At 47.1% G+C, this 14,183-nt stretch overlaps 1 protein-coding gene across 1 annotated transcript in view; it reads left to right on the plus strand.

The window, feature by feature from the left end:
• The window catches only part of LOC144160102 (TNF receptor-associated factor 6-A-like), an 8,497-nt gene extending 711 nt beyond the window's left edge, over nucleotides 1–7,786 (plus strand). Inside the window, exon 2 of the mRNA XM_077691709.1 lies at nucleotides 7,256–7,786. Coding sequence (XP_077547835.1) covers nucleotides 7,256–7,786 — 531 coding nt within the window. The remainder of the gene's footprint in view (nucleotides 1–7,255) is intronic.
• Nucleotides 7,787–14,183: the final 6,397 nt, after the last annotated feature.

Consider the following 14,183-nt stretch of genomic DNA (forward strand, 5'->3'; position numbering starts at 1 on the left):
AAGCGTACGAGAAACAACGAACGCTGTTCTAGAAATACATGCGCACTGCCCCTTACCCTCCAAAAAGCCACCGCCTTGTCAAATAGGAAGTGCCTATTCTGCGGACCAGTGAACTTAAATAGGCTGATTATTATTATTATTATTATTATATTAGTATTATTATTATCATCATCATCGTCGTCGTCGTCATCATCATGAGCACAGAATAACGTGCAGAAGTATTCTCTGGACCAGACTACAGGGTAAGTAATGTTCAGGTTTCTTCTGTGGACCGTACCACGGTATAGTTGAGCCGCTTATTCGTCTAAGTCGACGTAAAAGATCCCAATCCACTAATTTACATAAATGACGCGTAGAATTGGTGTAAGAGAACAAGTTACAGCAAGAAATTCTCTTAAAAGAAAACTTAATAGCTGCTGGGAGTCGAACTTCAGGGCGTTAGAGCCACAACACAAGACTGTACCACTGCGCTACGGAAGCCGACGTGCCGAACCCTTTTAGCAGTAGCTGAAACCAACAAAATCCTGCGGTCCAGCACAGGATAAAGCTAAACGTTATTATGTGGTCTGGTCCGCAGAATAGACAACGAATATCTGCTACGTTCAATGGCCGATCTGCTGGCGTGTCTGACTGGGCGTGACACTTTACAGAGGGCAGCGCTAGGCTAGACCATTGCGCTGGCAGCCATCACACACCATCATATACATCATACATGGCCGCTGGCAGCCATCAGCGCTGACCGAATCCGCCGCCGTCAAGAGGAAGGGCTTAAGATGTTTAACAAAGAGGGCGACAGCGCAAAACGGACGATGCACAAGACTAAGGAAATAAAGGACACCACAAGCGCTGAAAGGTCACCAGCCGGTCAACAGCAGGTCCAACCAAAATTTAACTTTCACGTTGCTAGAAAGGTCTAAGCGCCCTCCGGTATTTTTTTTTTTCGAGAATGCATCAATAATAAAATGTTCTTTAAAGAGAGAGAGAGAGAGAGAGAGAGAGAGAGAGAGAGAGAGAGAGAGAGAGAGAGAGAGAGAGAGAGAGAGAGAGAGAGAGAGAGAGAGAGAGAGAGAGAGAGAGAGAGAGCTCTTTAATGGAAACTGGTGAGGTCAGTCAGCTCTGCTAAACACGGTGACAACTTAATAACGGCACCGATGATGATTAATGATGATGATGATTTCTATTGGTTTCCCCTTTGTATCGGGGTGATGACATGTCATCTTACCAAAAAGGACTAATATGCATATGTTTTACACTTTTGGTTCAATACTAGCGCTGCTTAGGGCAGGCACAAAAAGCTTATTAGGCACAAAATACTTTTTTTTTCCTGTTACAGGTGGTAACTGTTATAGGCAATATTCCCCTCTCTGCTTTTCGTCCACCAGCATTCTAATCTTCTTTTCGTCCCCTCGACAGCCTTGAAGGTAACTTCCTCTGTGATACCCTTAAATCCTAGGGCTTCTGAAAGCCCAATATTCCCTTCATGTAGATTTGGATGGATACCCTCACATTCTAACACGATGTGCCGCATAGTTTCTGTTTCTTTTCCGCAGACCACGCATACCCCATAATTTTGTGAATACTTCCCCACAAAACTCTTAGTTCGCAGGCAACCTGCTCTAGCCTCAAAAAGCAAAGCACTGCCCTGGGAATTATCGTAGAAATTTTCCTTTCTGATGTTCATCTTCTCAGCCCTGTACATCTCTAACGACGTTTTAGCTTCCATTTTTTCCCTCCATTTATTCGTTTCAATCTGCCTTGCCTCTTTTTTGGTTACCTTGGCTGTTTTGGATTTCCCACTGTTCTTTCCGTATTTCATCGTTAGCCTTCTAGTCTTTCTTAACCACTGCGTGTCCACGCTTTTCAAGTATAGGTACCTAAAAACCTTAGCTGCCCACCTTCGTTGATCCATTGCCCTCAACCTCATCTCAAAGCATATTTTACTCTGAGCTTCTCTAACTTCAAACGACGCCCAGCCCATATCTCCCTGAACTGCTTCGTTAGTTGTTTTTCCATGTGCGCCTAAGGCCAAACGTCCTACCGTTCTCTGGTTTACTTCAAGGCCTGATAGAACGTCTGATTTTAAGCAGAGTACAGCATTCGCAAACGTGAGACCCGGAACCATTACTCCTTTCCACATTCCTCTTACTACTTCATATTTGTTATACCCCCACAGAGCTCTATGCTTCATTATAGCTGCGTTTCGCTTTCCCTTAACCTTAAGTTGCTCCTCGTGAGTACTTAAGTAGTTATCCCCTTCGTTTATCCACACTCCCAAATATTTATATTCCTTCACTCTAGGTAATTCGCCTTGCTGGATAGACACTACGTCGGTGGTAGCGTCATTTAAAACCATTATTCTTGATTTTTCTGCACTGAAATTTAATCCGAGGTCAGTGGCTTCCTGGCCGCAAATATTTGTTAGCCGCTGCATATCGGTTTGGTTATCAGCTAAAAGAACAATGTCGTCTGCGTATAACATTCCCGGAATATGCTGTTGTACCACTTCGCCTTGCAGCATATGGGTTAGGCTAAACCCTACTTGACTTTCTTCCATTTTCTTTTCTAACCCTGCCATGTAAAGCATGAACAGTATTGGGCTCAAAGGGCATCCCTGTTTCAGTCCCCGATGGGTGTTGACCTGCTGGGCGCATTTCTGTCCTTCCCAAGTAAGGTGCACTCTATTGTCTTTATAGATTGCTATAAGGAACTGTACTAACTCGTCATCTAATCCCTGGAGTTTCAACATTCTCCACAGCCGTTCTCTGTTTACGTTGTCATATGCCCCTTTAATGTCCAAGAACGTAATCCATAGTGGTCTATTCTGTGCTTTCGCAATTTCAATGCATTGCGTTATCACGAACAGATTGTCATCCAGTCGCCTGTCTTGTCTAAATCCATTCTGCAGTTCCCCAAGTATTTCATTTTCTTCCATCCATGCTTGAATGTCTGATTTTATCGCCTGCATTACGAATCTATACACCACTGACGTTACTGTGAGTGGTCTGTATGAATCAATACTGGCTTTGTCTCCTCTGCCTTTATATATTAAATTCATCCAGTCCTGTGGTACTTGTTTGGTTTCTATTACCTTATCTATTGCCCTCATAAACGATTCCTTACTTTTAGGTCCGAGTAGGTTTATCGGTTGCATTGGTATTCCGTCCGGGCCCACTGCTGTCTGGGGGGAAACCTTTTGCTCTGCTTTTTTCCAATCAAGGTTGCTCAAACTTATTTCCCTTTCCGCAGTCTTTTGTGGCGCTGATGTTATCGGTGCAGGTTTCCCTACCACTATTATCCTAAACTTCTCACTAATCACTCGATGAATATGCGCCAACGCGTGCTCTCCTTCTAAATGTTCCCCCTCTTCATCAATCAGGAATTTTTGATGGTTATCGTTTTTTGAGCTTAGTGATTTTACATGGTTCCAAAACTTCTTGGATGCGCCTTTGTCCTTCTTCCGTATTTCTGCCATCCATTGTTCGCTTTTCTGCTTGATCTTTGTTTGCACCATTTTCTGCACTTCTAGTTTTTTCCCACGGTAGACCTCCCACTTCTCCTTCACTACCTCCGGTTCCATACCAGTTCTTTTTGCTTCTCTATGTTCTCTCGACGCCTTTCTTCGCTGGTCAATAGCCTCTTTTATTTCCTTATTCCACCAGCTTCTCGGCTTTCTCTTCCCTTTCCATCGGTTTCGTTCCTTTGCTTCATTCATTTTACCCTTTATGAACGCAATCATTTCGTCGTAATCCCAATTTTTGCCTGGGTATTTATTGATTTCATCTTCCAATTTATCAGCGATGATCTTTAACTGCTCATTATTCAAATTATTTCCTCCTATTGTACCTATTTCTGCATTTGTCCGGGTTGCGCCTCCAAAGTGCAAGCTAAACCGCTTGTGGTCGCTTCCTAAGCTGTCTGTTCCATTTTCATCTATCCTCATTTCCCGCAGCCTTCCGTATACTGTCTCGGATACTAAACTGTAGTCTATGCTGGACTGTCTGTTACCGCTTTCCCACGTTATTTGTCCATCACACTTGCTTTCCGTGTTTACTATTACAAGCCGGTTTTCCTGGCATAGATCTATCACTAGAGAACCGTTGTGGTCTGTGTATCCATCCAAACCTAATATGGGCATTCATATCTCCAACTATGATTATTTCGCCCGAATCTTTGAACTCGTTTATATCTCTTCTCAAACAGTTTATCATTTCCTCATTTTCCTCCCTAGCACTACTTCCGGTCCACAGATACACCACTCCTAACCATGTATTTTCCCCCTCTATGGTGCCTCTAACCTATAGATGCTCTTTACAACTTTCATGCACTCTCTGCCAGTCAGTCCCTTGTTTAATGAGCATGCCAACACCTCCCCCTTTCTTCATTCCTGTGGTCCTGTTGCAACCTTCCCAGACATAATTGTCTATGATAGGTGGGGCTTCTAGGTCCCGGAGGTGAGTCTCGGCTAAAGCGTACACGTCTATTCCTTCCCGTTCAAGTTGCTTTTGAATTTCCACCCACTTATCTGGCTTTCTGCCTCCCTGCATATTTATGTAGCTGATTAAATATTTATTGCATTTGTTTTTCCCTTTCCGCTTACGGGGTCTGTGTTTGTCTTTTACAGAATTGTTTGCTCCATCGTTTTCACTTAAATGGCTTCTGTCAACGCTCTCAGTTACGTCCGTAGATTCTCCGTTTAGCTCTAGGCCTGGCTGCCTCCCAGCCAGGGGTTTCCCCAGGCATCGAATCAAGGGGGGGTGTCTCAATGGCTCTGGGGGAAGGGGGGGAGGGGGTTCATAAACTAGAAAAGCTGTTTTTTTATCCGACTAGTTAAATAATAGACGTCTGTTAACCAAACGCTATCCCCGTGACGTACGTTTTTCATTTTCTCTCTCTATATATATATACACCTGAGAGACGGTGCTTTCTATTCAATATAAGAAAAAAACAAATTTAGAGAAATTCATTTTTTACCATGGTCCGTATTGAGTTTTTTTTTTTTAATTTCTCGCCATTTTTCAACGTATAAGGACATTTTCGAACTTGTTACCAGGGCCAGTGACGAAATTTGAGTTCTTGAAACAATGTTTAGGTAGTACACGAATTATGCAGCACTTATAAATCAGGCACTGATTATATGCTCCCGATTTATTAAAACGCCAGGATTAGCTTCCGTAGCGCTTTTCGCTACTCCCTGGCTGGTAGCAATGTGCTCGCAGCGTGGTCAGCCTCAAACCACTTTGCCCCTTTCCTTTGAAAGCCTTTTTTGTGTGCACATACGAACTTGCCACGAACTGTCGAAAAAAAGGAAATAAATACATGCAACGCTAACAGCAAGCTCATGGGGCGCACTTTTGTTTATTTTGCCTGAGGCTACTGCCAAGAATAGCAGACGGGCAGCCCGCGCATGCGCAGATCGATACTGAAAAAGGTCCATACAAGGACTGACAAGAGTGAAATTTGGGGATTCAAGGGGGTGTGTCCAGAAAAACTAGGGGGGTCTACACACCCCCTAGGGGGGGTGTAGGGAAATCACTGCTCCCAGCGTTGAGTGTGCATGTTGAGTGTGCACGTGTGATTTTGTTAGTGCGTTCCATATTGAACCGGAAGTTGCCGCTGTGCCTTATCACCGTAGCCGGATGTTTCTCCGCGCGGCGCAAGCAGGGCGTTACTGGGAATATTTTGAACATGGCGTGAGCCGTTTCCATGATTTTTCGGACTTAATATGCTTATAAACGACTCCAGTGACGACAAACAAACTGCGTGAGACAAGGCAGACGATATCACGCATTCATAGCAAACCCCATTTTAAAACGCGCGCGCACTGACGTCACAGGTCCGGCGCTTTGGCGGAGGGATACACTACATGAGGTGGTGCCGTTCTTGAGTTGTAACCGAGTATAGTGGCACTGCTTGCTAATCTCGTGACTCTGAACTGGACAAATCTGTTTACATCGTAAACAGTGGAAGTGTCTTAAGATACGTACTCTTTCGCGCTGTGGTGTTTACCTACCGTATGTACTCGCATAATGATCGCACCCCTGAAGTTTGTCATCAAAATTAGATTTTTTTTTTAAATTTCCCGCGAAATGAACGCACCTTGAACTTGCCGCAGCAGTATGTCGTATGTGTGCCAAGTCTGGCTGATGATGGTCGTGCTTACCTCTGTTTCCTTCCCTTTCAAAGCGGACATGGCTACGTTATTGTTGCAGACTTTCCGATATTCGCGATATCGGTAAGCATGCGTTCAATATTGACGAGGAAGAAACTCTCACTAGAGGCACATAATGTTCTCAAAAGACAAAGAAAAAAAACTCGCTCAGCTTTCTGCGTTGGCAGCCATGTCTCTTTTGATAATCCGCGTTCTGACAGCGGCAGGCAGTTATGGATTGAACTGTTGTCACCTCGCAGCAATCTCGTTCCGGCGTCTTCCGTAATTCATGAAAACACTGCATTTTGCGTCACTTTGTGAAGCGGCTGGCGGGACATTTACGTGGCAGTCGCGGCAGAAGACTGTCTTCTTTCGACAACATTCTCAGCAAAGTAAAGAGACTCGCGGCTAATTTTTGTACTCGTGTTTGGTTTGCTTGTTCAGGGCTTCGTTATTTTTGCCTTCGTCGTGTGAGGGAGACATTTTTGATTTCGTTAGTGCATTGTATTGTTTTCATTTCTTTTTTTTCGTTTTTTCTTTCATTTGACTGATTATCTTTTGACATTTGACATTTACATTATTGTAACGTTCAAGCCTGTTACCTTAACCAAATATGCTTTTTTCGCGTTGATGCAGTGTTTTTCCACGGCTGGTTCCGGGGGTTGTCGGCAAAGAACGCCAAAACAATAAAAATAGGCTTCAACTAATGTTTCCTTAGAGAATACGAGGGTCTCAGTATGTTCTGAGAGCACAGTTATAAGATACCGTTGGGTAAACTAGGCTTAGGTCAGTTTATGGTGGCAGCCACAACACGAGAAAGAAAAACCCGTTTCTGACGAATTGTCGATAACATCAACGCAATTCTTCCTTGCCCTTGAGTGTTCGGATATTTCAAACATTCGCTCGTTATAATTTGAATTTTAGTTTGGTTATTTAGACTCTTCATTTAAAAACTCCGCCGCGCAACCACGTATTTTTAGATTTTTATTTCACAACTTCTAATAAAAACAAACACCAGTGGAGTGATGACATATAAGCTGCATTCGAGTGGAAGACTGTCAATGTATTCGTGCCAGTTTGGTATCCCTTCTCTGTTTTTTGTTCCAGGCTTGCTGCTGGAACGAGCCTCACGGATGTTCTTTCGTCGGCACGCTTCAAGCCGTCCTGACGCATTACGAGCAAGAGTGCACCCTCCACTCTGTGACATGTCCGCGTTGCGATGGCCCTGTCCTCCAGCGAGACCTTCCAAGCCACTACAGGGCTGGATGCCGACGAAAAGGTACTGCGTCTGCGGCTGGAGCACCTACATTACGTCAAGGTGGGGCGGTTCGCGCAGAAGACATCAGGAGCATCAGGATTGACTACAAGGCGTCCACCGGGAACCCTTACGAGGACCTGTTGCCTGCGCTTGAGAGCAAGATGAACGAAGTTTTGGAAGAGGCAAGGAAAATTTGTGCCCAGATGGAAGCAGTCACCGGAGCTTACGGCGAGAGCGAGCGCAGAGTTACGCAAGCACTGGGGGAGCTAGTGACGACAATTGGCCGAGGACTTCGGTCTCAAGAAGCGTTGCTTCGTTCTCACCTGGAGAACGATTCCCAAATGAGCGAGGTTCTGAAACAGATAAAAAAAAATATATAAACATCCCCCTCGCGAGGGGCACGATCAAATGCAGAGCATTTCTGCGGGGGGGGGGGCGCGCCTGCAAGTCGTATGGATTACGTATTGGTTGTTGTTGTTGTAATTGTTGTCTTCCAGCGTAGACATTGTCGATGAAGTCGATGGTGAAACGTACCGTGAACCCCCTGCCGCGGCTATGACGCAACGTGGAGCGGCTATGACGCAACGTGGCGCGGCTATGACGCCACACAATCCAACACAATCCACTTTAATCCAATCCAATCCAAATCCAAGCCAATCCAAGCCAATCCAAGCCAATCCAATCGAATCCAATCCAATGCCCCTCGCGAGAGAGTGTTATAGCGCCGAAATCGCCACCACGCGAACGCGTGATGCTGACGTCACGATCACGCCACAGATGTTAGCGACCGCAGCGCGCGCGAACGACATATGTGGTTTAAGCGCGAACCGACCGCGGCGAGAGAGCGCGATGCGAGCGCCCCACCTGTTCTTGCGCGCGAACCTAACGCGGCGAGAGAGGGTGTTGCGCACGTCCCCACCTGTTGTGCGCCCGAACCGAACGCGGCGAGAGAGGGCGTTGCGAGCGGAGAGAAGGCGAGGAGGACGCGGGGGAGAGGGCGCACCTCTGGCCGACGGTTGAATGAGTCAAGGGTATAAGGCACGTTCGTAACCTTCCGTTCTGTGTCGGCTTTGTGGCTCAGTTGGTAGAGCACCGTGCACCTTGCGTTCCGCCCGCAGAGTCGTAGGATCGAAACCTAGCGCCGGCAAGTATTTATATAGTGTAGGGGGAGCGATGCGGACGCGGACTACGGACGCCAACGCGGGTGACATCGTGAGTTACTGAAATGCTCTGCATTTAAAAATCACGACGGGCTGGTCGAAGTACTTGCCAGTGTGCTGAGTGACAGAGACCTTAAGTATCTCCATGAGCTCGCCGAAGCCAGACAGGGGCGCTCGGCAAAATTTTCGCAAGGAGCTCAGCACCAACAACGCCCCTACCCCCCTGCCCCCACCTCCCCCCTCCATGCCCCCACCCCCCACCTCCATGCCCCCACCTGGCCAGCACAAAGCTCAAGAGAAAGCGCCGGTTTTTCTCCTCCTCCACCTCTTCCTCCTCCTCGTCCTCTTCCGCTGCCTTCGCATTATCCACAAACATTTCCCAAATGAACGAGATTTTGGAACAGGTAAAAAATAAGGACAGGCTTCAGTCTGACCAATTTCCCGTACGCTGAGTGACAGCAATGAAGAGTGTACGCTGAGTGACGACAACCTTTAAGCAAAGATTTCTGTATCCACAACCTGTGCTTCCCCCTCAGCACTATAACACAAGGCTCAACAAGACGGGTTCTTCCTCCTTCTCGTGCTGCCCGCTGTTATCCAATCTGGGTGGGAGAGGAAGGACGCCAGTGAAGCACGGATGACCAGCGCAAGCAATAATCCGTGGAGATTGAAAAAGATACGCGTCCTGCAAAAGTTGGGACCGATGGCAAGTGACTGCCTGGCCTATTTGGAACGGCTGCACACGAGAACTGAAACGACTAGTTGTAGAGTGCAGCTTTCTCCGTCGTAGTTGTCTTGAAACCCCAGCAGTCATGTCACCGCTAATGGACGAATGCGAAAGTGAGAGAGGGGGATACGTCTTAAGTATTAGAAACAGGGCCGTGATGTCAAGCCTGGGATGTTCCTTTCTTGCTTTACTCGATGGACCGTCGCGGCAAACGTGGCCGCCAGCGGATGGAGTCACCGCTAAGATTTGCTGACGGTCTGTTTGCGGTGGGCCGCAACCAAATAAGGCTCTTGTTCGGAATCTTCCTTGGAGGACGCGTATGTTAAAACACCTTGGCTACCATATAAAAAAGTGGATAGAAATATCTAGCGACTTGGATACCGACTGTGACCTTCGCGCCATATTTTTGGATTTCAACAATATTTTGAATTGTGACTTAGCCTACGGATTTCTTAGAGGTAGTAAGATGAAATTGATTTTGTTCTTTAAAGTACAATAATGCGGCCGTGTTTCTCGAAGAGGACCCTGGAGAAAAAAAGACCTGGCACAGGTCACCGTTGCAACTCATGCCATTTCCTTGCGGTTGAATTTTTATCTTGTGCAGTTTCTCAAAAAAGTCACCTTTGTCATGCCGGTTCATACAAAGTATTTGCTGGCCGTCTTGGATGAAGTCGCGACAGCTGCCAGAAAGATATGACACCCATGCGCTAAGACAGAGTTGCGCCATTCACCCGACATAAACTAGAACTCCCCTGATAGTGTCAGGTGCTACCGGGACACACGACCTGTTATTATTCAATCAGTTGTGCCAAATTTAGGAATATATATATATATATATATATATATATATATATATATATATAATATAAATCTTAAAGTGAAGCGGTGTAGACTAAGAATGCTTTTTTATTTCTTAATTAACAAAAGGATTGAGAAAAGTTTTGTTCCTCAGATTTGCCGCTGGTGATTATCTAGACAATAGATTGATGATTGTAGGGTTTAACGCGCCGACGCAACGCAGGCGTTGAGGCGCGGCACGTTGCGTTTTTTAACCGGAATAATTACCACCTGGGGATCTTTAACTGCGCCGAAATCTCGTACACACGGGCGTTATTGCTTTTCGCTTACATCAGAAAAGCGGCCGCCGCGGCCGGGAATCGAACCCGCGACCTCGTGCTCAGCAGCGCAATGCCTTAGCCACTGAGCCACCGCGGCGGGTTATCTAGACAATAGGATAATATCGGTCGGGAATTCTGGTCTCGCACGAATATGTGGTATGCTCTATTCTAGAGACACAGGAAAATGCACAATGTAAAAATGATTAGACCACCTGAAAGCGCTGCTAGACCACCAGTGAACGCCTTCAAGACATTTATATATCCATGATTAGGAAGTTGAAATCAGTTTAATATTTAAGCTGCCGATGGTTAGACGATTTATAAGGCAAACAAAAGAAACTGAATTAAAGGTGCGATGGATTCGTTTTCACCCGGCCTTTAAAACTGGAGACATTCTGCGCAAAATAAAACCAGAAAGAAATGATACTTTTGGTGCAGGAAAATTGCGTTTTGTTGACTGTTGTCTTCTTCATGGCGTACATTCTAATAAAGAAGCAGTAGCGACATGTACACACAATGAGGTATGTGTGTGTGTGTGTTGTCTACGTCGGAGTGTGTCTGGGAACGATAGAGAGAGAGAGAGAGAGAGAGAGAGAGAGAGAGAGAGAGAGAGAGAGAGAGAGAGAGAGAGAGAGAGAGAGAGAGAGAGAGAGAGAGAGAGAGAGAGAGAGAGAGAGAGAGAGAGAGAGAGAGAGAGAGAGAGAGAGAGAGAATTTTAGAAGACAGCAAGCATTCTGTAAGCCTCCAGTGCTGCAGCCGGCAACGGCCGCTGAAGATCTCCGTTCTAACCACGAAGAAAACGTATTCGTGATGACTACCTTACTGCCCGCCAGAGCCAAACCATACTAACGCATAGAACTTGAAATAGGCGAGGACACATTTCTCTATCCGCCCACATGTCACGACACCCGTCGATTCTCAATCCGCAACATTTCCGCGTATGAATCGGCTTAGAACATCGCCTCGAGCATGGTCTACTCGAGAAGCCCTACCGCTCTGCCTCCCGTCTGCATGGGCTGCACCGAAGCCACCATAGTCCGCATTATCCGCACACAATCCGCACACAATCCGCGCACAATTATCCGCACACAAAGTTCCATTTTGTGGATACCACAGGGGAGCAAAATATCGCTGTTATACTGACATAAACAAGGACGAGCGGTACAGCTCGTTTTTTTAATTTACAGATCTACCTTACGATATAATACAGCTGATCAAAATTCTTCTAAATACAACACTAAATACTCTGAATGGGAACACTGAGTTGTACGTTACCTCATTTATTTATTGAATAGGTTTCCTCCAGTCAAAATAATGAAAGCCAGTTCCGCGCGTGTGCAATTGCTGAAACAGCCGAGCTGACTTCTGCACACTGGTGGCCACCTCCCGAATAGAACGCCACTCGCCGCGGTATGTACGTACTCCAAGCTACCTCACGGATGTCTGGTAGTCTGTCGGGGGTGGACGTGGAGGGGACGTGAGCCGCGTGGCCTGGAACACAACTCGAACTCGCGCACTGGACGGCCGTCGAAGCGGTGGCGCCACCTGTCGACCCAGCAGGGTACCTTCACCTGGCGTGACGGGCATCAACGGACACTGCGAGCCCCGAAACAGGTCTGCTGTTAAAAACTACTCCGGACATTGCAGTTATAAAAAGATGCAGTAACTGCCTTAATAAAGCACACGGTAACACAAATCATATTAGAAATAGCAACGACATCTAGATGCCACGTGCAGCCAGTGAAAAATATGCAATGTACAATATCTGCACCCACATAGAGCAGTGCGATAGTTTGTGTGCACCTATAAGCACGGGAACGTGATGCAGTTAACGCACATGCCTCTACAGTAGCCGACCGATTTTTCGGACCTGGAGAGGAACGAAAAATAGTCCGAATAAAAGAGAAGTCCGGAAAATCCGTGTAATTACTCCTATGGGACAACTGGCGGTTCCTCGGGAAAGTCGGAAATATCCAGCAAGTCGGAATTTTGGGAGTCCAAAAAAAAAAAAAAAAAAGGTCGGCTACGTATATCCAAAATCGCGTAAATTAAAGGGGCACTGACACAAAAATTTTGCATCGTGTTTTTTTTTTCGTTAGCTAGTAGCTAGTGACCTACTTATCACCTGTAGAAACCTTATTTGCTTGAGCGTGCGACGATTGTTTAATTGGAGGCATTTTCAATGCGGCCAGTCGCAGTTTCGGTTTCAGCGGGTGCCGGGAAACGATGGATTTTGTGTGAGCAAAGCTGACCACGTGACCATCGGAGGGATATCACAGAGCAGAACTGCCGTAGCACTGTCGAATCAGCGACGCCGGCAGTTTCTCCAAGGCCCCACGTACCGATCTCGGGAGCCGCTTCAGTAAAAAGCGACCGTGGACGTGACACAGGCGCTGCGAGTGCAAATGCTGCCGCAGCTAGACAACGACGCGCGACGCTCAAGACAGTGGGTGGCAAGACGCGCGCATGGAGCAGCCGGCCGGTCTGCCTACAGGTCCGCCTATAGATGTGTTCGGCTTAGCACTGCGGCGGATATTCGATTGCCGCTCTCGTAAGCAGTGCACATGACAATTTTTAATGCAACCCGTCATCGCATCATTAACTCCTTTCTCATATAAGCTGCCATGATTGGGAGTTGGGTCCAATTTCGTGCAGCGGTAACAAGCTATCACTCGAGCTACCTGCGCCGGGCTGCACCACTTCGCTGCCGTGGCCGCCGCCTGCACAGCGACCGTGCGGCTAGCTCAGTGGGCTTCTCGTGTCTCCGGCGCGTTTTCGCGCCAGCTGCCCGATGAGCCGACGAAATCACGGCGCCTCCGCCGCCAACGATCGGGTCGTTCTTTCTCGAGAGCAGAAGCTGCGCCCTCCGATTGTAGCGGCGAGCCGGCGGAAAACGCCGGCAGTGCGGAAGCGGCAAACACAAACTCGTGACGTGTTTGGATGTTGTTTATTTACAAAATATCCACGGGATGTCGATTGCGCGAGGTCCTCTGCTGGCTGCTCGGTTGTGTATCGCACACTTTAAAATTAATTCTAAATATGTTCTAGGCTGTATTCGCTGCTGATATTTTGCAGATGATGTATGTGTGTTCACACCAGTCTATCTCCGAAGTTATCTAGCCTTCAAAATTTTGCGTCAGTACTCCTTTAAATGTTTACACAAAGATTCATGTTGTATATTGGCCGCTCCCGGAGTCTTCACAAATATTGGCCGCTCGTCGTCACGACCATGATCTTCTCGTACTCTCTTGGCTTTTACTTGCTTCGGTTCACCCTTTTCAATGGTATGACTAGCAGCTGCAACTTGCAGGCCGGAACCGTCGAGCCGGTCCTCGATCGTGTTGACTGCTTCCTGTAGTTTGCTCCTGATGTGAGCGTCGCTGCCTCCTGGGACCCACAGCGTAATGTCGTCGGCGTAAATGGTGTTCCTGACGCGCTCGATCTTCTCTTGACGCTCGGCCCCCTCGTTCATCACCAGTTTGAATAGCAGCGGCGAGATGATGGACCCCTGCGGAGTCGCCCCGCTGCCGATTCTTTTGTCTTGCAGTTGCAGATCGCCGGTGGGAAGCTCGGTGGTCGGACCAGTAAGGAAGTTTCATATGTAATTGTGTGATCGTTCGCCCATGTGGAGTCTCGACACCTGGGCCAGGATCGCGGAGAGCTTCACCTTGTCGAAAGCGCTCTCACTCCACTCCAGTCAAAGTCCACTCCAGACCCACTACAGTCAAAGCTATGGCAGGTTAACAGACAATAAAAATAAATAAAAAGGAGT

The sequence above is a fragment of the Haemaphysalis longicornis genome, unplaced genomic scaffold (genome assembly GCF_048455015.1).
Source record: "Haemaphysalis longicornis isolate Haplotype H1 unplaced genomic scaffold, Haemaphysalis longicornis Haplotype H1 scaffold_10, whole genome shotgun sequence".
NCBI lineage: Eukaryota > Metazoa > Arthropoda > Arachnida > Ixodida > Ixodidae > Haemaphysalis > Haemaphysalis longicornis.